Below are 23423 nucleotides of genomic sequence, written 5' to 3' on the forward strand. Positions count from 1 at the left end.
TTTCAAACAGGTTTGATTTTCTTGCGACCATACGATTGATGATCGGGAGCTGGTCGTGAGGTGTTAATCGCTTCTCGTTACCCCATGTATACTACACGATGCACGACATAGATTAGATTAAACTTGGGCCGATCCCCAAAACGGTCGCACAACTGAAAAATCTCCTCAAAATGGGCCAAAAATCGCACAGTGTATGCCCAGCTTAACAGAGAGGGGAGGGGCAGTGTACCTGTCTATGTGCAGCAGTACTGTGTGAAGCTGTGGAGGCAAAGATAGCACTGTTGGTATCAATTCAATTTTAAATAAGTATCCAATATTTATTTATTTATTTATTTATTTATTTATTTATTTTTTTGTGCAACCTTATGTTGGACAGGCCGCAGTTCTGTTGCATTAGCATTCACATCTATGGCCAATTTAGAATCACCCATTAACCTAAAATTCATGTCTTTGGACTGTGGGAGAACCATAGCTGAGAACCCACATGCACAGGCAACACATGTGAAGACACAGAAACATAGAAAGGTCCCAGTCAGGATTAGAAACCAAAAAACTTTGAAACATTTGTATATTTTGTTAATAATCAGACTTCACATGCGGTACACTAAAATATTTTGTGTTGCATCAAAATTTGGGGGGAACAACACTGTCAATTACACTTAACCTGAGTCTTAGTAAGTAAGTATCTTCCTGTAAAAATAATAAGTTAAATGTTTGATGATGATTTTTGAGGTCAACAGATTTTATTCAGATGATATATACTGTTTAAATCTGTTCTTATAATTTACTGCATGTCATCTCCTGCCAAGAGTAGGGAAACAGTATGATGAGGTAACCATTTTTCTGTAAGTTAAACTGAAACCAAAATTTGGAAAAATTTAAATTTCGAATTCATATTACAACCAAAATACTATATTTATATTTTTATCCACAAAAAAAAAGTTTATGGCTTCATTTTGGTTGAAGTGCGATAAGAGATCCGTTCCAGTTTTATTACATCATAGTTGTCCCCAGTAGAACATTATATTTTACAGTTTTAATGTTGCGTACAGCAATATATGCACGTGCTCATCATCAGTGTCCCAAGTTCCCAGTACCAGCTGAGTCTAAAGGGAAATGTAGAGACTAAAAATATGCATCCTACTAACAGCTCCCACTCACTTACCTAACAGAGTGAATCACTGCATTATATGAGTGGAACATTTGCAAATGACCTTGTCACAGAGATCTGACACATACCACTCATACTCTGGGATTATGTACGCCAACACAGTTGTGTCTGTATGGCATACATACATACATATGGTAAATGGTGTGTACACTGTGCTGGTGTTTCTTTGTGTGCGATGCCCACTGTGTTTTTTCAGTGGTGTGTTTGTGTAACTTCACTGCATTTAAACTTTGAGTCCACCAGGTGAGTCATGTATATCTTTAGACTCCTTTCTTAATAAAGACCTCACTGTCAAGGTTTGTTATATTTTATGATAAATGTATCATTTTATTAACCTTTTTAACTTTTATTCTAATCGCAAACCTTAACTAATTTGTTAGTTGACTTGTAATTGGTTCAGCTTTGACATAAACTGATATACTGACTACAAGTAGTTATAATTTATTAGATCCCTTACTTTACCATCATACTGAGGTCAGTTAGTTCATCCTTTGTCTTCATCTACTTACCATAAACAAAATTTAAAATACCTTTTTTTTTTTTTTAACTTACTCTCCCTACCTTGGTCTCACATCAGTTGGTTAAGATTAGATTGGGGAATTGGTTTAATATATAAAAATAAATACAAATATTGACTTAGAGGGAGGGGTAATTGAGCTAAAACTACTCGCTTCAGGCAGGTGAACTAAGGGACAATGTAAGTAAAATAAGCAGTTTGAACAATCAGTCATTGAAAGGTACTCTATTAGAATCCTACAAAAAAAATACACAGAGCTGAAAATCAGCATGATAACTTCCCTTTAGTCTGTCTAGACAGTAAGCAAATCCTGGTCCTCAGCATCATGTCCTTTAATGCACCTTTAATGCCCATAGTACAAAGCAATTACCACACAAGGACCACAATACAGTTAACAGTTTCATTCCTCTATTAAACAGTTAGTATTATATAAATGCAATTCTGAAAAGACTGCACTGGTTCCTGAGTTTAGGTTTTCAGGTTCAGCTTACAAAAAACAGTTGACAGCTTCCTTCCACAGACTTTAACAGCACTGAATTAAAATACTGATCCCACTATTTTGACTCAGTATCTCAGTTTTCTCTTTACCTTTTGGGACACAAACTGGAACCAGAAGATGGACTTTCAGTGTCAGAGTTGTAAGATGTAAGGGGAAACTGGCTGAAAGTGGTGACCAATCATAAAATTTCCCCATTGTACCAAAGCTGAGGTAATGTTGTTTTGTAATCTGATGTATCCAGATTCAGCACAGTGATCAATAGATTGCATGCCATCAACGGCTCCCCTCTGACTCCAGCTGGATTCTGAGTGTGGGTTACATTTGGTTTCTCACTCCTCATTCAGAAAGTCCTCTCTAAATCTTTCATCCTCAGTCTCAAAGCTACAGTTTGCTGGAAGGTATGCAAAGATATGGTAGCTCAGTCATCCGTAAGTGTAGCTCACTAGAGCTATCATAGCAAAGTAAAATCACTACATATTTCTTTGAGCAAATAAAAACCAGACCTCTGATAATAGACGTGTCTGTGGTTTGCAAGAATAAATAATTGACAGCCTCTCAATGTTGCATTATCCATGCTATTTAAGCATATGTTGCATGAACATTTCTACCAATTTATTTTAATACATTCAACAGGAAAATCCTGCTGCTTTCCAACGCTTCAGTGTTTGTGGTTGCATTTGTTTTTAATTCTTATTTATTTTATTATGACCTCTTGATTCAGTCCAGCTGATACCAATTCCAAACTGGATTCAGATTCATGAAAATCCCATTCCTACCTCCAGCTCTTGGAAAAATTTACTGTGTTGCTCATGCTTTTTCATGTGCTTTTCTGCAGAATGTGGGTTTTTACCAATTTTTTTTTTTTGGCCTTTTCAGCACAAATTACAGCATAATTGACCTGCACTTTGTGTGGAAACGGTTCAAAGTCATATTCACACAGGATGAGCGTGGTTGCCTAGCGACACAACTGTAATTGTAGTCCCTCTGTTATTCATTTGCTTAATATTTATTCTGAGTGTCAGGACTGAAAAAATGTGTCTGATGGTAGAAGTAAGTTATGTGTACTGTTCACAGGGTACAGTACACACCCCTGAAAATGATTCTCTCATCAGATATATCGTATGTAGTGATTATTAGAAACATCATATTCCGCCACGGTCCAATTTTTCCATTGCAGGCCAAGTGCTTCGTCTGCTGACGTCTGCTTTTGATGTAATGGAACAGTGACAGGTGCTGCAGTGAGAGAAGGCATCTTGGCATCAGTGTCTGGTTTAATGCCATTTTTAAAGAGCATATGCATGCACCAAAACATCCCATTCACAGCTGCCTTGCGTAAAATAGCTAAAGGCCTTTGTCCACCTCTCAACACATCTCGGTTAGGTTGCTTATTCCAAGAAGTTTCCTTGATCGCAGACTAAAAAGAGTGCCCAGAAGTTCAGGAGGATTAGCTGCCTGGAGGGGTGTCGCATTTGTTCTGTCTTAATGTTTAAAGGCCAGTCTAAATAGGGGACTTAGTTCCCTGGAAGATATTCCTATGCCACCTTGTAGTTCTATGTGATTATTATAGATTTAGCTGTATATTGACAGATATGTGGAGGATACAGTCGAGGAATAAAAGCATATCACCACATAGCCTTTATAATGTAATAGATATACAGCATAATTGCAGGGAATTAAGTGCAGCTTTATAGAGAGAATAGCCACGCTATACAGTGACCCACTGGGAAAACACGTTGTTATAACACACATGCTGATGATGAACTCTTTTAAAAAAATTAAACATTAGTCAAAATGAAAAATTGTTCTCTGCAAGCTAACTGAAAAGCCCTCATTTGTCAGAGCTCAGTAATAAACATGTTCACCCCTGGTGTGAAACAACGGCACATCAAGGCAGACAGCACATCATACAGACGGAGAGAGCAGCTTGAGGGAAACAGGCTTAACAGGTTGCCAGTTTTATAGCAGTCTGTCAGCTCGGGATCCACCTGGCCGGAGTTTGTGCAAATGCTGCTGTTAGCTTTTAGGCTCTGTGTAACACCCCACAAAGCCCCTTTAACCTTTCAGAAGCACTGATACTAAACTGCCTGTAATTTCAAAGCAAACACTTGGCCTTCTTTTAGAGATGGAAATAATGTTTTAAACTTCTCAGGCTCTCAGACTCAGTTACCTTAAAGCCTTAATATCCCACATAGATCCCATCTTTATCAAGAAAACAGCAGGTCATTTTCCATAAAAAATAAGTCAAATATACTAAAATTGTGTCTTACGTATACTTTTAGCACTCTTTTGGATTTGTCACAAATAAGAGCTTCAAGCAGGGACTTGTAAAGAGCCATTTACATGTCAGGTTGAAATGAATGATCCCTCGTTTATGTAGGCACCCATGTGGAGAACGTTACATTGCAGCTAGAAGTGAGTCCCTTGATGGAGTAGTTTATGAACCTGACAGGTCATTTCCATGCAGCTGTCTCAGGCCATAAAACAAAGACACTAAGCATGAATGTTAGACAAAGGGATGCAGGGGAACTATTTTTTATATGTGGTCTATTGATTGAGTGGTGACAGAAGTCATTAGGTGGAATTCTTTAACAACAGTCAGGCATGACAGCAATGTAGTATTTAATATTTGAGATTATGTTTTTAATCCTTTTTTTAAATAAGTTAGCCAAGCAAAGTTGTTCCGGATGGCCACATCAAGTCAGGGTCAAACGAATAAAACATTCATCCATTAATATTCTTAACTGCTTATTCAGGATGCAGTTGTTGTGGTCAGAGGTTTATATACACCTATGTGTCACCCATTGTCCTGTTGAAACACCCAACTGTGTCCAAGTTTTAACCATTTAGCTTTTAGGTAAATGTGAAGAATGTAGTGGTAGTCCTCCTCCATTATTCCATCAGATTTGTGCAGTGTACCAGTGTCATTGGCAGCAAAACAGCCTCAGAGCATGATGGTACCACCACCATGATTGACAACTGGCACACTCTTCTCAGGTTTGAAAGCCTCAGCATTACTCATTCAAACATACCTCATCCCATTGTGGCAACAGCATCTCAATGTTTGTCTCGTCTGACCATAAAACCTTTATCCAAAAGGTATTTGGCTTGTCCATGTGGGCAGCTGAAAATTTCGGTTGAGCTTGAAGGTGTCGATTTTGGAGCAGAGGCTTTTTTTATTGGTCAGCATCCTTTTGGTCCATGGCAAAGTATAACTCATTTTACTGTGAACAGTAATGCTGGTGTTCCAGCAGTTTCCAGTTTATGACCATCTTGAGCTTTGGTGGTTCCTGGATTGTTTCTGAACATCCTAACCACGTTCCCCTCATCTGAGGGTGACAGTTTGTGTCCTCTTTCATAGCTTAGCAAAATGGTGCCACATCCAAATAACTTGTACTTTCATAACATTATTTGAACAGATGTTTAGAAATAGCCCATTAAGCTTCTGGAATGACTTTGCCAAAGCCCTCACCTCAGCCCTTTTGAAATCTCTGGACTATTGGTCCTTGCCAGAAAACCAGCCGATTTAAATTAACTTGTGACAAGAAGAGTGGTCAAATATTCAGCTATAATTGTGCCAGAAAGTTGATGGTGTCTACCAAGAAGGGACATGTAACCAAATATTAGTTTGGATGTATATATGTGAGCCTGTATATGTTTGTGGATCTGAAAAAAATGAAGACGCAGATGGTGAAGCAGGTGATGAATGATAAATGGAAAAACAACTCTCAGTATTGAGAAAGCTAAAATTAGCTAAAAATCAGGAGAATACAGGCTAAGAGAAAATACAATAGCCTGGGTTACCAACAGTTACTTCATTTATTTCCCTCTTTCAGAGTATTGGTTAGAACACAAAAATGAAGGCCCTTTTTTTTTTAACCTCAGGGACATTTGAGGTCCTAATAACTTCAAACTGCAGCTTGCAGCTATTTAGCATCAACTTAAGAGTATAAAATGGATTTTATGATCAGCCATGACATTAAAACCACTGACAGGTGAGATGGATAACGTTGAACATCTCATTATAATGCAGTGTTCCCGCCAAAGAGGATGGTGCTCCCTTCTATGCGTCAAAAAGTACTTGGGAGTAGTTCAGGGAACAAAGTGCACAAACCACTGACCTGACCTCCAAACTTCCCAGGCTCCAACCTGACCAAGCAGCCATGAGATCTGACCCCACATTTCACAGAGACCTCTGGAAACCCTCTGGACCTGCTGCCAATATCCTGGTGCCAGACACCACAGGACACCCCCAGAGGTCCTGTATCCACGCCCTGGCAGGTCCGATAGCCGTTTTATTATTTCGTTTTTAATGGTGTGGCTGATCGGTGTGTATTCTTGGCTTCTATTAAATCCTCATCCTGGAACAACAACCAAGCAAGCTGATGAGTGCTGGTATGTAAAGAGCTGTTGGGGGAGATAGTTTACACTGCTAAAAGGATAACAGATACTATGATCATAGATAAAAGGACTAAGTTTCGGGTGCTTAAACTCCTCTCAGGGTACAGTGATACTCTAAGATGATGCTATTGGCTCCCTGGGACTTATCAGTAGCTTCTAGAGTACTACCGGAAAGTCAGCTCCAAGTGTCCAAGTGCTTAAAAATATGTTAAGAAGCCTAATAAATATGGCTATTTATTGCTATGCCAGAATGGGAAAGAAATTTCTTTATGATTTCTATTTATAATGTTACGTTGACTTTTATCATCACACCTCCCACTCATTTAAATCTGTTCTAAATCACAGGGTCTCAGCCATAGTGTGGATTTTTAAGTAAATGTCAACATAACTTAGATTATATGTATTATGTCTATTAGAAACTATGTAGTGGATCCAAATGAACATCTACAGGACAGTGAACTTTGCATCCTTTTTACAGCTCCATCATGAAAGGGCAGGATATCCAACACGTTTTATTTGGCTCAGAAGTTTTAATCTTTTAGCAGTAGTGGAGTTTCGCTAAATCATATCATAGCACATCATAAGTGTCTTTTATTCTTTTTAGAGTAAATATTATGGAAAGTGATGTGATGCAATGTTGTTTAGTGCTCTGACATTAATTAATGTTGTAATGTCATAGAAATGTATGCAACAATCGTATCCCTGTTGGAGGGAAGCTATTCTGTTTTCTATGCTAAGACCAACTATTACAGTCTTTATTAATTCACTAATCAGATAAGAATTTGTAAAAGTAGTCTGCTGAGTTTGTAAACTTTCTATAAAATAGGTTTTAAATCAGTTGTCCCAATTGTTTGTTCTTTCATGAATCATAAAGGACTTAGAGTGAGTGAAAGGTGATTCAATTGTAGAATGAATCATTTATACGTGATGTTGTAATAATAGCTACCACATGTATCTAATCAGGCCCACAGGTGTAACAACTCTATGACAGAACCCGAGGCAGATATTTCGGGTTTACCATCTAAGATTCTCTCTTTGTCGCTCTGTAACACAGAGACAAGTGGAACAGATAATATCATATAACAATAATCAATACCAATATAATCATCCCAGCTTTTGACCAGAACTACAGACAATAACTGCAGTCAGAGGTTGGGGGAAGAGACATATTTATTTGACCTTATGCTATAAACACTCGTTTTCATCTTTAGCTAGCATAACTACCACAAGCCCAAAACAGATTAATCCTTGTTAAAGGAGCCCGCTATCCACAGGTGCTCACAGATTGACTGGAAGAAACTGTATAAAAAATTTAAAAAAAAACCAACCACACTGTTGAATGAACAATTTACAGAATTCTTCATCTAACACTCATTTCCAACTGACCAGCTTCTAGATGTGTCACATACACATATATATGGCAGTAGTCATATTTACAGTATAGAAGCTGTAACAGTGTTTCAGTACTTTACAAAAACTTGCACATACTATTACTACTACAGAACGTCATCTTTCGCGCACTCGGCAAAGTCACTGTTCTTTCTCTCCTTGCTATGTTTGCTAAAAACTAATTTAAAATGCTCATTCACCGATACTCTCTGATAAACTGTTGCACTGTTGACCGTCAGAAAGTACAAGTAATGTATGGAAACATGCCTTTTTCAATCACAACTTTCCAAGAGGTGCCTTTTCTTGCACCAATTTTTGCACTTAACACTCAGTTCATAAGGAAAATAAAGCTGGACTTCTAGGATTTAATGTAACACATCAGACGTACATTTTGTATGAGGGGTCATCTGATGCTCTGGGATTTTGTCCCAACTGTCCCATTCCAAGTTACATCTTTGATGGGGCTTAACCACATCGCCAGAAATTAGTATTTTATGGTAAATAGCAGCTCAAAGTTTTTATGTTGGGTTGCCACTTTCAGCTGCAGGTGCCACAGCTTGTGCTGTGGAGCACTGGTCACTTCAGCCATTTGGTCCCCAGCAGAAGACTGGGCTGTTTGTAGCTGCCATCTCTGGTGCCAGACAGGCAGAGCAGCCCAAACTCAAGTGCCAGCAGGAACCAGCAGCTGCTGGCCGGCAGGCAACCTGTTCAAAGTTGTTTGTTTTAATGGGGCTGTTGGTGCTAAGTCCAGCTGACCACATCAAGTTGAGTAAGAGGAACTGCTAATGTAGTTCCAGGGTCCTGGAGGGTAAAAACACAGACTAGTGGCATCAGTGTACACTATTAGACATTAGCAAACATGAGCATCTGAGCCATGCTTGACTTGGAATAAATATGTGTCAGTACTTTAAACCAGCAGTTTGAATAGCATTCCCATTCAGCTTTTTGGTAAATGACCCTCTAGGGGACTGTAATTTATGAATCTTTTGTATGACCTTTTGTATATATTAGGAAGGAGTATGAAAAATGTTAGAGTTCACTTTAAATGTTGTTTGTTTTTAGACAACTCATTTATCATTACTGACACTAAGTGTACCATTGTAAATGTGCTGTGGTTAGCTCAGCAGCCTAAAGAAGTAGCAAAGTGACTTCTGGCGCTTGCGTTTTGCTTTTAATTCCTGTATTTGACAAAACAAAACCATTAAAGTGACTTAGCTGGTGCAGCCTTCCCCCGGACTGACCGCGTCAATTGTCGTCATGTCAGTACTGACTTTCAAGGTGAAACTAACATCTGAGCGCTTATCCAGCAGCACTCAGAACAGTAGAGACATATTGTACCTCAGACACGCAGAGAACAGCAACTATGTACCTGAGGTTGGGTGAAAGCAAACAAGTACTACATCATGACATTTTTAACGTGATGCATTTAGTGTTATAAACAAATAGACATTTAAAAAGCTGAATAATTAAATAAAATCTATATGTAGAGTTTCCATTTTTTAAATCACTTTTTGGGGGGAAGAGTCATTCTAGTGTCTCACTTTGCACAGTTCAATTTTAGTCCCCACCTAAATTTCTGGATCTAAAATTAAAGGACTGAAAGTGGGAAATTTAAATATTTGGCTGTGCCAATTATGCAGGGTGGGTTTTTTTAGTTTTTAGTTTTTTTTTTCCCAGAACAAGCTTTTTTTCTTTGTTTATCTTTATGTCCATTATTTGCATCTCTGTATTTTATGGCTTTTTAGCCCATCAAGCAGCAGCAGGAGGTCTGATTGGCCTGCTGCTTTTTGGCAGGAGTCTGGTCCTGTCAGCACACTGGTGAATTATTATTCAAACTGCTCTAAAATGCTATGAAGGGGTTGTTCTCAGTCCCTCTGTTTTAATTTATGCACATACCTTTTTCAATTTGAAATGTCCTTCTGTCTTTTGCAGGCGAGTAAAGTAAAACCAGAGTAAAACACAATTACTGGACAATTCAGCAAAGCCAGGACTTATTTTGAAATACATAGTTTAACACTTAAAATATGAAACCAGCAAGAATAAGAATAATCATTATCATGTTTTCTTTTGCATGAATTTTTTTGTTCTTTATTATTAAAAAATATTACCTCTGTATTGTGTATGCTATGATCTTTTTTTTCTTTTTCTTTTTTGGAAGTAATCCAAGTGCTGTGGTTAGTTGAGCTCAAAGAAGTAGTAAACTGACTTCTGGTGCTTTTACTTTCCTTTTAATTCCTGTATTGGTAAATAAAATGCCCTTACAGTGAGTTAGCTGGTGCATCCTCTGATGACTCTTATTTTAATTACTCCTATTGTCGTCATATCAGTGCTGACTTTCAAGGTGAAAACAAGAGTCTGAGCACTTATCCAGCAGCACTCAGAGCAGAATAGTTCATCATTTTTACTAAAAAATAATCTTTGTTTAGTTTATATTCATATGTTATGCTCTCTTTTTTTGGAATAACTTAAGTCCTTCACCAGATTTGCAGAGTTGGGAGGTATACACTTAACCTAATGCAAAGTGCTGCTGCTGTATAAACAAAAGCAAAACAATTGTTTGGCTACGTTATAGTCACTGTAAGTAGATACTGTATCATATAAGCAGACATTAAGAAGAAAGGAAGCATTTCTCTGATTAATTTCTCCATTACATCACCAGCAGACAAGAGCAGATAGATTTATTCTATAGTTTTTTTTATATATATATATGTATGTCCTTCATCAACCCTATGGCGAATAGGGCTGTTTCCGATTACCACGTCAGTTAGGATGAAAATTTCCCTCAGAAGTCTAAATCAAGCTTCAGACTGACTTCAGAGGGTCAGAGTGTTTGGAACAGTTTTGCATAACAAACTGTGTAAAATATACATATAAATGCATATTTAGTTGTGAGGAGGGAGAAATAAAACACTTTAACAGCCTGGCCAGAAATCACACAGCATTCCTGTTCTACATGTTCCCTTTTTTTAAATCAGTCTGTACGTGCCGTTTAGCGATTGTAATGGCACTGAGTGTAACGCTTTCTATGTTTTAATCGTGTTTTGAGACACTTTATTCTAGTCACCGTCTTCACCAGTTACTCATGTGCCAGCCCGTTGTCACACTTTTATTCAAATAATTGCGGTGATGGGCTGCAGCTTTGAAGTCCGTGTTGCTGGTTGGAAACTGATGACTTCCACTCAACACATTTCCATTCCACTTTCATGTTGTCAAGTTGAATTTTTAGTGGGGCAGCTACCATTTTTATTGCAAATGGTAGCTGCCTTGGGGGGTGGGGTAGATTCAGGCAAGGCAGCGGATAAAATGCCTGACATCACGAGGGCTTAATTGATGCCATTAACATATGAACAGAGGCAAAACAAAGAATTCACTCAGGCTTTGGGTGACATTTCCACATTCATAGCATGGCTTGTGTTTAGCTGCAGCTTGATTTATGCTGTCAGTCTGTCATAATCGCTAAGCCATTACAGGTATTAGGGCTGCGTGCTCTCACAAAGCAGCATGTCGCTTTGTGTTTCCCCTGGGAATCTGCTTTTATTATCTGATAAATAGAGAGATGTTGGAACAAGATACTTATCTACGGAGTGTTTTGAGTCCTTTAATGCGATGTCAAAGATTTTTAACACATGCATCTGTTCATATTGACAAATTGTACAAAGGATGTAGATAAGTCCAAGTGAAAAGTGTCCTTTATAAGCTGGAAAAATCTCTTTGTGAATTTAAGAATCAACCAGTACAATAGCAATGCACATAAAATTGCATAAAACTGAAAAAGATCACTAGTCATCTCCTCTGATGAAGTCACGCTGCTCTGTTGCCCCCCTGTGGAGGCTTGTACAACATACACATAAAAAGAAAAATATTTAAGCATTTCACATTCAGACAATTGGTTCTAATTTATATAAGTCATTACCTCTTTTGATTAATTACCTCAAATCTTTATTCTATCGCCAGATATGAAGCGTCCAAAAACCAGTGACTGGATGGAAAGCAGCCCTCCTCCGAAGAGCCAGGAGGGACAGGAGGAGGAAGAAGACGAAGAAGACGAAGAAGAGAGGAGGATGGGGGCTGGGCTCAAGGCCAAACGGGAGCGGCGACAGGGCAGCGGCAGTGCCACTGTGTGTCAGGTGTGCAACATACAGCTGAACTCCAGTGCCCAGGCACAGATCCACTACAGAGGGAAGACTCATCAGAGAAGACTCCGCCGACTGGCAAAAGCTGTCAGTGCAGGTAGGAAAGACTCAAGACTCGAAGAAAACACTGACATGTCCTTTTTGAGGCCATTACAGAATATCTAAATTTCACATTTGAAAATCAAATATCTACCCAGCTCGGTATTTGAATAGTAAATTGTAAGGGCCCAGCCTTTTCAGTTTAAAAGTTAGCTCAGACTTTTATACATCAGCATTTCAGTGTTTAGCTTCAAAAATGGGCTCATGCAGCTCACACAGGTTGTCTCCACAGCAATAGACCACAACAGAGATTCTAACTTTGTCATAGCAGGAAAGCCACAGGTTCGGCTAATGAAATGAATGATGACTTTATTACATTTAATGGTCCCAGCAAGCCATGCCAGTGGGACATCATGCAGAAAACCACAGCCCTGGAACTGGAGCACCTAAATAGGACAGAGCCATCAACAGTTTCAGTTACACTTGAGGTTGTTTTTTTGTTTTTTTTCAATGACAGGTTGAAATGTGCTTTATTTCTTTCTTTCTTTTTTTTAAAAAAGGGTAATTTCACAATTGTGAGAAAGTGACTGAAAATTTTGATTAAAGAGGATAATAATGGATTGCATTTATATAGCGCTTTTCGAGAACCTCAAAGCGCTGTACAATTCCACTATTCATTCACTCTCACATTCACACACTGGTGGAGGCAAGCTGCAGTTGTAGCCACAGCTGCCCTGGGGCAGACTGACAGAAGCAAGGCTGCCACATCGCACCATCGGCCCCTCTGGCCAACACCAGTAGGCGGTAGGTGAAGTGTCTTGCCAAGGACAGAACGACCGAGTCAGAGTTGGGGCTCGAACCGGCAACCTTCCGATTGCAGGACAAACTGCCAACTCTTGAGCCACGCTCGCCCTTAGCGCCCTTAGGATTAGCATGTAGACGCTGCAAAACTATGAAAAACTGAGTGAAAATCTCATATCTTCCACCTGCACGACAAACTCTTTTAAATTTATTACACTTTGATCCCAACTGTTAAACAAAAACAGTAAAGAAAATCATTTTTTAATCAATTTTTACTGCAAGGCTGTTGTATTTCCAGTGATTATTTTCTTTCAATCAGATCTCCCAGTGTAGTGCGTCTGGCTAACAGAAAAGAAGACACGGCTTAGTTTCTGAGTCTTATGCATTGTTTTTCTTTGACAAGTATCTGCTAACACGATACTGTCATAATAAGTTTGATATAGTTTTCTTTCTTTTGCAGTTCATTGCTAATTATGAGGTTTCGAGCTACTCTGATGTTCAGCATCTTTTCCATAAAAGTTGCTCTGTTTGGTGCTTTGTGGTTAATGTTCACATCTGCAAACCATGAGGTGCTTTGCGTTGAGAAATATATTTATTATTCCAGTGGCGGTCCCCACCATTTCCAAGTATTTTCTCCACACCTGTTTTGATGAAGGGCCATTAATCACCTTCACTCACCAACACCTGTGACACTCTGCTGCGCTGACCAGCTTGATCAATCAGTACTCGGCCTCTAATGAACAACTGGCCAATAAAATGACGCTTTTATATGTTGATTTATGAGACTCGTTCTGGCTGGTGGCATGTCACACACATTTAACTGTACCAATCTAATACAGAATATTAAATTTAAAAAAATTATATCCATTGTTCCATCAGAACGGTATTGACTTTTTCTATATCAGATAATAGCCTCTGCAGGTCATCATTCATACTTAAGAGTGTGTGACTGATCCAGTGCAAAAGGTGATTATGAAACATTTCTTGGCCTCTTCTATTTTCTGTAGTTTCTTTTTCTTTACTTTCCAGTGTCCAGAAACAAACTTTTATTTCCTGATTCACTCAGGAATCAGTTAAACCTCCAACTTGGTTGCCTAACTGTCTCTGACGTGACTTGTATGATAAGGACTTGGGACAAGTGCCTTTCCTCAGTGTTTGTCTTCTGCTCCCAGAGTTGACCAACACTGTGTAATATTAGCTTAAAAACTGAGTGCACTAATCATTATTGTCAACAAATGACTGGTTCAGAACACACAGGCTGCACATAAGGACAATAAACAATGAAATGTTGTGACTTTAGGTATATCTTTTTCAGGGACAACTGCAGCAAGAACATAAACTAAGGTTAGCCAGCTTGCTGCTAAGCTAGGTATCAAGCATCTTATCTAGCAATTTTCATTACTAGCAAAGTCAGTTTTATTAAAGGCCCCAGTCTCACAGGCCTAGAGACTGGTTAGTGATCATCCGTAAAAGTGTTTATTCCAGGACTGGCCTGCAAATCATTTTTGGAAGTTGCTGGGTGATATTGGTCACAAAAAGGTGCTAAGCTAAAAACCTTGCAGTTGTTTGCTATGTTTTCTGATGGAAAAAACACTTGCAAACAACTCACAAGGTGGCAGTGAAAGTGTGAAGAGTACGATGCAAACCAGCAACAGAGACTGCCAACTTTCAAAGTAAAAGTTGCAACTTTGAAAAAGTTGGGCATGTTGGTTACAATGGGAAGGCACAACTTTTACTGTGAAGACAAATATTTCCCATTTCCAGTTTATGTGACACTTTTTCCAGACAACCAGAGGTTGCCAGGATATCGCCAGTCATAGTATGCATTTGTGACCGAGGCCTAAAAAAGCCCAACTGGCCAAGCAGCTATCAGGGGGAAATGGACTTAATGTCAGCAGGGCGTTCAGTTCATTAAATTATCGTTGTCTTTTTTTTTTTGGATTCAGATCTGATTCTGAGCTCTCTTTCTTCTGACTAATGTTGCCTAATGTTCACCCTCCTGCTAACACTGAAGAACTGCAACTCAATTCATTCATTCAACATCATCTTACTTGCTACGGTTTAACTACACAACGTGTATCTGGTGAAGTGGTTGCTTTGTTGGATTATCAAACAGGGATGTCTGTCTGGCCAAAACTTATGAAGGATTCAAATTTGGCCCAGTGGATAGTTTTGCACAGTGTAGAATTTTTGGGATTTGCAGATTAAAGATACATTTAACTTTGATATTGTTTACTATGACAGATGATGAATGCTGAGTCATTATTGGTAAATGTTTTGTGCTTTTCCTGTAAAGATAAATAAACTATTTTAAAACGAGAACAAGAGGCTTGTTTGCAGTGCACTATTAGATGTGGTTTGTCGTTTTGTCACAACCATCTCATCCACTAATTGATGGATAAGATGAGAGTCACTCATCAGTCCCTCCGGGTAGAGGCCCTCTCGATTTTTCACAAGGGGCACAGGCTGATTTCACACCTGCCATGTTTGAACGACTTAAATGAACCCCACAGCATCTGACCTCATTTTGTTTGAGCTGTTGTGAATTGAGCAGTAAACAGCAAACAGTTTCTCAACCTAAAATTATTTATGAAACTGTTTATTTAGGACAAATCTGCAGGATCTTTTAATGTTTTAAGTTGAACTTAAACCATTAAAAGATCCTGCAGATTAAAATATATAGCAATTAATGTCTTCCATTGCCAATTTTCCCTCAGATAATTGATATTGTATGGTCAATAAAATGTCTGAAAACAATTAAAAAATGCAATCTGTATTCAAAAGGCAACGTCTCTAACTGCTTTGCAATGTCCAGTGAACCAAGTTATATTTAATGTATCCTCAGAAGACAAGGAAAAGCAAAAATGTTTGTATTTAAAATGCTACAAGCAAAATATATGAACAATAACGAACACAAAAATCCATCATAAGAATAGTTGATATTCTGTGGATGAAACAACTGATCATTGGAGTTTTACTACAAAATAAATGTGGCACATGCACATACCTTAAAAATAATAGCAAAAAAGAATAGTGAAAAATTAGTGAACCAATAAAAATTCAACCCCATAAAGGGATTTGTATGATCTCTCTCACACACCTGTGTCAGGAAGCCATTCTCTCTGTTGCCTTTCCTGCAGAAAAGAGGAGAAAAAGAGGACGGTCTGAGTCAATTAAGGTGACTGTTGCTATAATTCGGTCTGCACTGCAATGAAACCAACCTAATAATACCCGTTCCCTTCCCGCAGCTGAACTGTCTTTGCCTTTATTTAGCTTCATGAAGCGATTTGCTCAAATGAAAAGAGATTTTAATCGGGTGTTTCTCACTGGGGGCCGTTTGAAAAGGGAACAGAGCAAAGCACTTTCCACTTGCTACACTGAACTACAGGACAACAGTGGACTCGTTTCAATTCAAGGTTATCGTTTTAGGATTTCCGATATAACGTGTGTGCTGGTGAGATATAAGTCCCTTCAGACAAGCTCATTATGTTAATCTGACAGCAATTTACATGTCGGCCTCAAGCAAAAATATGCACAATGGTCAGTTCGAGGCGTTGTGACAGTCTTACCAGGTCAGGTTAAATGTGAAGGAAGAGAAAACTGTGGGCATCTTGTGCTATTAGTTATTACTTCTTATGCATCATATCTGTTAAATACGCCAACAAAACTGAGGAAAGGCGCTGCAGAGCATTGATCTTGTTATATCAGATCTGTCTGTCCCCCCACCACGATGTTGCCATAAAGGACCAAGGACGTTCGGTTTCTGTTTGCATATTTTCAAGCCAGCTGTGGGGAGCAATGGTTCCCCAAAACACTTTAAATGCAGCATGTGAATCCTGACTTTACAGGGATTGTGCACTGTTGGATATTTAAAGAAAAAAAACCATGCAGCATAGACAGAACATCCTGAAATTGAATAGAAAATTGATTTGTACATTTAAGATGTGGAAGGAAGCATTTCTGCTACAAAGGTTTGTCTGTGTTTAGAGGTAAATGGTACAAAACAGCGTTTATACTGCTCTTTAAAATTTCGACATGAATTATTCTGCTTTATTGCTTTCACACACAGCTCACAGAGTTTGGTGCTTGATCACTTTGGTTGTTCAAAAAGTTTCTCTCATTTTCTCCCCACTGTCATTTTTTGTCATTTTATCTTTGTTGAGAAAAACATGAATAAAAGAATTCAAACTATGTTCAGTTTATCTGCCTCATGTTTAAAGTTGCAGGTGGAGGCAGGAATGGTCAGGTACAGACCAAAACAACCACACTGAGACCCTTTGACTTTGTTTGTGATGACAACTTGATTTAACCCTGATCTGAATCAACTATGTGGTGTTTCTGGAATATTGTAGCGTACCAAACTATAGCCACTAGCAGCTGTTAGGAGTAAACGCTCCATCTTATCCACTAGACTGGAGCACAGCACCTTCTTCTTGTATTTACTTTTGTTGTCCCACCTCTGAGACATGATTTACAATGATGCATTTTGGTTCTGCTGTTTGGAGTTTTCTCTGTTAAAAGAAACCAAACCACAGGAAGAAGCTACAAGTTTACAATATCAACAACTGATTTGGGCTGGATTAAATGAACTCTAGTCCTGAAAACAAACCCAAAAGACATCCTAAGTCAGAAATCTAAAAGAAAAACACATAAAAAATGTATGTGCACTGGCTCATATATTACCTGTATATAAATGTCACTTCTGTGTGTAAGCTAAATTGCACCTTTTGCTAAAAAGTTACTGTTTCAAACTGTACATGGATTTCTAGTCTAATTTATTAAAAATCTTTTCAAGTATATGTGTTTAAAGCAAAGACAAATGATTTTCAGAGTTTTTCAGAGACGTGACCTCCAACATTTCCTGCACCGTTTATAACAATTTAGCCAGTGAAAGGAAAGATGAAGCTTTTTGTCTTCCATGAGCAAAATTTCCCCTCACTAATGGAAAATCTCTAATTTTCTCAGACGGGGCTCCACTGGGGATTGACTTGGCTTAATGCTCTTCTGAAGGTTGAATTATTCCTGTTATTGTATACCAACATATGTTAGAGACACCGTCACAATAAATACAGGGAGTATCGTCTACATTTACTACACACAGTCTGCTGAAACAAGCTTTATCACCTGCAGTTTTTCACGGTTTGACCTCATTTCTTACAAAAGAGGCTGCTGAGCAAATGCAGCCATTTTTTTCAGATGTCACTTGATCTGTCATAAGCTACTATTCGCCACGCCGTGAAAGCCTGGACAGGCAGCAGGGGAGGGGGGCATTTTGGCTTGGTTTTTGACTCGGTGTCTGGCAGATGAAGCATCACAACCCTCAGGGACTGATAGTGTTAGAGGAGACACCTGTTTTACAGTATTCCCAATAGCTTTGAGGTTCCAAACCCGAATAAAACAAGTGAGTAGTTTCCTGTTTGATATTCTAGATGGTAGTAGATTGGTGTGTTTGCGAATGCATGAGTCATTTTTCTGCATGTGTTGAATAGTCAGTGAATATATCTGAATAAATGAAATTCAATATAAGGCATGCTGAATTTGTGTTATTTGAACAACTGTCACTATTTCAGATAGCTTGGATTGATAAATAAATATAAGCTAGTAATTAAATGGTATTATAGAAATTACAACCTGTGTATGTGGTGAGCTTTGATGTTTTGTAAACCTTTTGTTTCTCTCTCCTGCTTCCCCCCAAACCCTTTCCAAGTCTATGATTTCCATAAGTAACATGGCATGTCAGTCACACACACTGAGACCATAAATAGAGGCATGCACAGCCAATGTTCAGTAGGTCCATGGCGAGCTGAAAGCATAATGCGCGTAGCCGACATACGATCATTGTGCTCGAGGCCCTCTCCCTGCACTTTCATTTGAATGCTGCAGCCTGAAATCAAGTGTAAAACTGTCAGGATTTGTCAGTGTTGTGCTTCCACGCCGCACTTATTTGAGTGGACAAGGAGCCAGCAAGGAGCACACGGGGCAGACACAAGCTCTGTGTGTGTGGTTGTAATACTCATGTTGTGGGGACATAGATCTGTTCACACACTCACATTGTGATGACCCAGAGACAAAAAGCAGGACATCGTAATGTTTTCATTAACCTGAAGACTGAAGATTTGATTCAAGGCAAGATATAGTTTTGGGTAGACAGGTAGTGGTTATGGTCAGGTTTAGAGTAAGTCTATAGGACATGAATGCAAGCCACTGAGGTGATGGAAGTGTGTGTGTGTGTGTGTGTGTGTGTGTGTTAACACTTGTGTAACACTGGAGGCCACAGTTTCAGGCTAGAGACTGTGAGAATAATCGTGTTTATCTGAAGTGATTGTGGTGACTGCTGAATGAATAACAATGCAGTGTGTACAAGCCATTGTGTTGCTTCTGCAAACATTCAGTGGAGTCAGATTTTCACTGAAACGACGCCCCTCTGTCCAACTTAAATCACTCAGTGGCCAAACTTAAGGCTAATGCATACTCTCTAAAGAGGGATTAATATTTAAAATCACAGTAAAACATCCCAGCAACATGGATAGTTCTTACTGCCTATTGAAAGCTGTTATAGGTACCTAGAGTGGGATGGAATTTGCAGTGCCATATTCAAAGGTGCTGTTACAAGTATTATTTCATTTATTGCTGCAGAGGTACTATATAGGTTCGTGTAGTAAAAGTTGCAATATTATTAAGAGATGTAATGAAAGAAAAGGTACTTGAGGACAAGTTCAAGTAGAGACAGGACGTATTATGCAGACATAAACAGACTTTAGAAGTGTGAAATAGAATAGGAGATAAAAATAAGCTCAGCTAGACGAAAGGCAGATTTAACCGAAGAACGAAAACTACTATTCACCAGTGTCGACAGTGGTAACGCCAAGATTGGGCTGTGGCTGATACAGCGCAACTCAAAAGAACCATTTGAGGTAAATATCGCATAGAAAGCATATAAAGTGCTTCATTCAAGCTATAAGAATCGCAGCGGAGCATGACAGAGCAGCACTGGATTCAGCTCTGCTCTACAGTGTGTCAATAGAGTAATCATCAGAAGATTAGGCAGGAAAATTAGCCAGCTATTCGTTGAGCAATAATCTATCCCACCTGCTCATTAAAATAAACACTGAATCTCAAATAGTTTAAATCAGCGCTGAGTGGGGAAAGAGCTGCACCATCAATATGCTAAGTGAGCATCTCGACTTCTCAAGCAGAGTTTTAAGTCGTTTTGGAAAACTGGGGTGTTTTTTGTAATGGATCAAAATATGCAAATGAATTATACCTTTGCATAATTATATTGAAATACAGTACATTTGCATGGCTACAATTTATTATCCCTCATATCGTCATTTACCCCGTCTCAATTTTCTGAAGAAATTTGCATTAACTCATGCTTAATTTTTTTCTGTCTTTCAAATTAATAACTTTATTTGTAAAGCAGTTAAACATGGCTTTGCTCAGTTCGCCAGGGTGTTCGCTGCAATAGTATTTGTTATGGTAAGTCAAACGAAGTAGCATGTGGTGGCTAATGTTAGCAAATGTTGATGTGTCGATTTTAGATGAGATTCGATTTTTAGATTTGGCTGCGGAGCTGTTTGTGTAGTGTTGTGAAGCAGCGTCCTGTCACACACACAAGTGCAGGGATGTCAACTCATACAGCCTACCTTTATCTTAAGTGTGACCAACCAATAAAACTCCCCTTTCTGTCAGTGTAAAAAAAATAACTTTACATTTACTCCATGAGATATTTTAATGTAAGAAAAGAAGTGTCATTTCAGCAGGACGTCACAGTTTTTGTACATTATAAAAACAAAATGCTGTTGTAGTAAATTAAAGAAACCCGTCAGCATGACTCTTTGGGCTCAAGTTGTAAGAAATAAATGTGTAAAATTACAGAAAAAGCTCTGGCTTGTGGTTATTATAAAACCGAACATTTTTGTTAATTCACAGAAACCTCCCTTTTTTCTTTTGCTCTGAAATTAATGTAAAAATTTGTAAATACTGTAAACTCTAATAAATTTCGATCTATTCAACAGTGAAAATAAAACAACAGCAACTTTTCTGTCATCACTTAATTACATTGGTTTAGTATGAGTGGCTATGGGGGAGGTCTGTATCATTAGGAAAAGCTGCAAACTTGTTCAAATGCAGTTGAAAGTCCAAAGTATATGCTGTCCTTCATATTTTTCAAAGGAGTCCAACGGCCCAGATTGGTGTTTTTGCTGGGTCAATTTTGGTCCTCAGGCCTTATGTTTGACAACCCTGCTCTAGCGCAACGTTATAGTATCAGATGCAGTAGATACATGTGTAAAAGCTGATTAAGAACACTTAAAAAAAAAAAAGTAGAAAATTGTAACACAAGGTGGTTTGAATGCTTCTGAAGCATGTTTGAGCTGAGCTCGGCTGTTTAATTATGATTGTGATCATATCAGTCATGCCTTAGTAGCGGTGAAAAAATAATGAGTTTGTGCTGCGTGAGTGACTCTGTGTTTAATTGAATCCTATCCACGTACAACCTCTTGGAAATGTAAAGCTAGAGTGAAGGACTAATTTACTCTGATAAACCGGACTGCACTCTGCACATAAACACTGTATCATCTGGATATGGATGCACATTTTTAAAATATTTTACCCACAATGGTAACTTACGAACAACATAGCAGGGCTGCATTTTAAGCAGACTGAAAAGGACCAATGATAAATGACGCCTATTGTTGTCAAGTAATGCCAGGAAGGAAACTGCCTTTGAGTGCCCTTAAGGGAGCATGCAGGTGTGAACCTTGAATAGAAAACGCTGCTGAGAAGAAGAAGAAGAAGAAGCAAGGAAAGGGGGGAGATGTGGGAAGTTCATGTTGTTAACAGCCAGTCCTCTCCCAGCTCCCCCATCTCTCTCTCTCTCCCCTCTTTCGCTCTCCCTTACATACTCATACTGGTAAAAGAATACACACTTGCTCTTCAGACACTCTCAGCCTCCTTTCTTTCTCCTCCGCTCCTCAATCTGCCTCGCTTCTGTCTCTCCTTTCGTCTCATAAAGGGCAGCGCGATCAGCAGAGCATGACACTTTTAATTGAAGCACACATGTGCCGTGCTTTCGCTGCGGCACTTTGGATCATAGCCAAGACGTGTCACTGACTGCGAAAGGATCGTCACAATCAAAGTGGAGAGAAGAAAGATACAGTAAAGAGACGGAGAAAATTATCTGCGACTTTGTTGGGGGTTTTTTTGGACAACTTCTGTGATGGGAGATCAGCCAGCAGGAGAAGCCTGAATCAAGAGCAGAAGAAAGTGGCAAACAGAAGAAGCTTAAAACACGTGGAGATGCTGTTAGGTAAGGCTGTTACTTTTAAGATTTGTGCCAATACTGCTAATTTGTGGGAAAGTAACTGAGGACTTATCTTTTTTCTTTTTTCTTTTTTTTTAATGTGATGTTTTTTGTGCCTCCATTTGCCTAAATGCATGCGAGCGCTCTGCTGTCAATGTGTGTTTTACAACAATGACTTCACATCACAGCTCAAGGGCAGGCTCGGTCTCCTGCCTACCATCTGCCCTCATTCAGTTCCTCTGCATCCAAAATGAGTCCCCGGCCTGTTTGTTTTCATAATTGACCCCTTTTGATGGAGCCAAGTGTGGAGTTCAGACCAATACAAACCTGCCGTTCCCAGATGTGTCAAGTCATTTTAAAGCCACACAAGAACATTGCTGATATCACGGTGCAGATTGCTGGCAATTATGTCTCTGCGTCCCCAGGGAAATATGCCCAGATTAGCTTGCATAATTGGAGCCTGTTAAAGATAAAGGCAGTGTGGGGATTTTTAGTCATTTGTGTTTGGGGTTTTTGTTTTTTGTTTAGATAAGGCATCAAATTTATTGCATTTAAAGTATTTGAATTCAGGATCTGTTTGGTGCGATGTTAAAGTCCATCTGATTTACCATCTGATTTTTAAGTAGGCAGAGGAACTTACCTTCTCACGTTTTACTTGACCTGTAAATAAATGTGTTTATTTTTTTAATCTACCTTAGAGTTTATTATTTCAGTTAAAACCAAATTGATTTGCAAGTCTGTCTGCGACACGAGGCTCACTCATTCGTGGGTTTCCCCGCAGCACAGAATGCCAACACAGTCCTTCACAAACTGTTTATTTTAACGCACACACTTGCAACACATTCACAGAGCTGCCGCTTTACAAGCCCAGCTCTGCACAAGCTTTCTTAGCAGTCCCCTTTCTCCATGCCGAATTCTACCTTTGCCGTGTTGTGCACTCCTGTTACTGTCCCCCCACACCCCAGCATTCTGCTAAAATAAAGAGAGAGGATGTGATTAACCCATGCACAACAGGTGCACCATTCACCCCAATTGACAATGCCTTCTGAGCCATCAGCTCCACCTCTTCCATCTGTACCCCTTACTACTTTTCTCTTGGTTATTTCTGGGCAGTTTGAGGTAGTTTACACTATTTTCTCACAAGTAACATAACTCATTTCCTGCTTTTTGTG

General features: G+C 38.9%; 1 protein-coding gene across 2 annotated transcripts in view; it reads left to right on the top strand.

The window, feature by feature from the left end:
- The first annotated feature begins 11661 nt into the window (after window positions 1-11661).
- The window catches only part of LOC102296801 (zinc finger protein 385B), a 42924-nt gene continuing 31162 nt past the window's right edge, over window positions 11662-23423 (top strand). The window contains exon 1 of one of the 2 annotated variants that reach the window (XM_005928213.3): window positions 11662-12204. In XM_005928213.3, the coding sequence (XP_005928275.1) occupies window positions 11931-12204 (274 nt within the window). In that variant the 5' untranslated portion in view covers window positions 11662-11930. Of the gene's footprint in view, window positions 12205-13000; window positions 22258-23423 lie in introns of those variants that run through there. The other variant, XM_005928214.3, reaches the window with a different exon arrangement.

This window comes from Haplochromis burtoni, unplaced genomic scaffold, assembly GCF_018398535.1.
Source record: "Haplochromis burtoni strain Fernald_Lab_line unplaced genomic scaffold, NCSU_Asbu1 Contig_108, whole genome shotgun sequence".
Classification (NCBI taxonomy): domain Eukaryota; kingdom Metazoa; phylum Chordata; class Actinopteri; order Cichliformes; family Cichlidae; genus Haplochromis; species Haplochromis burtoni.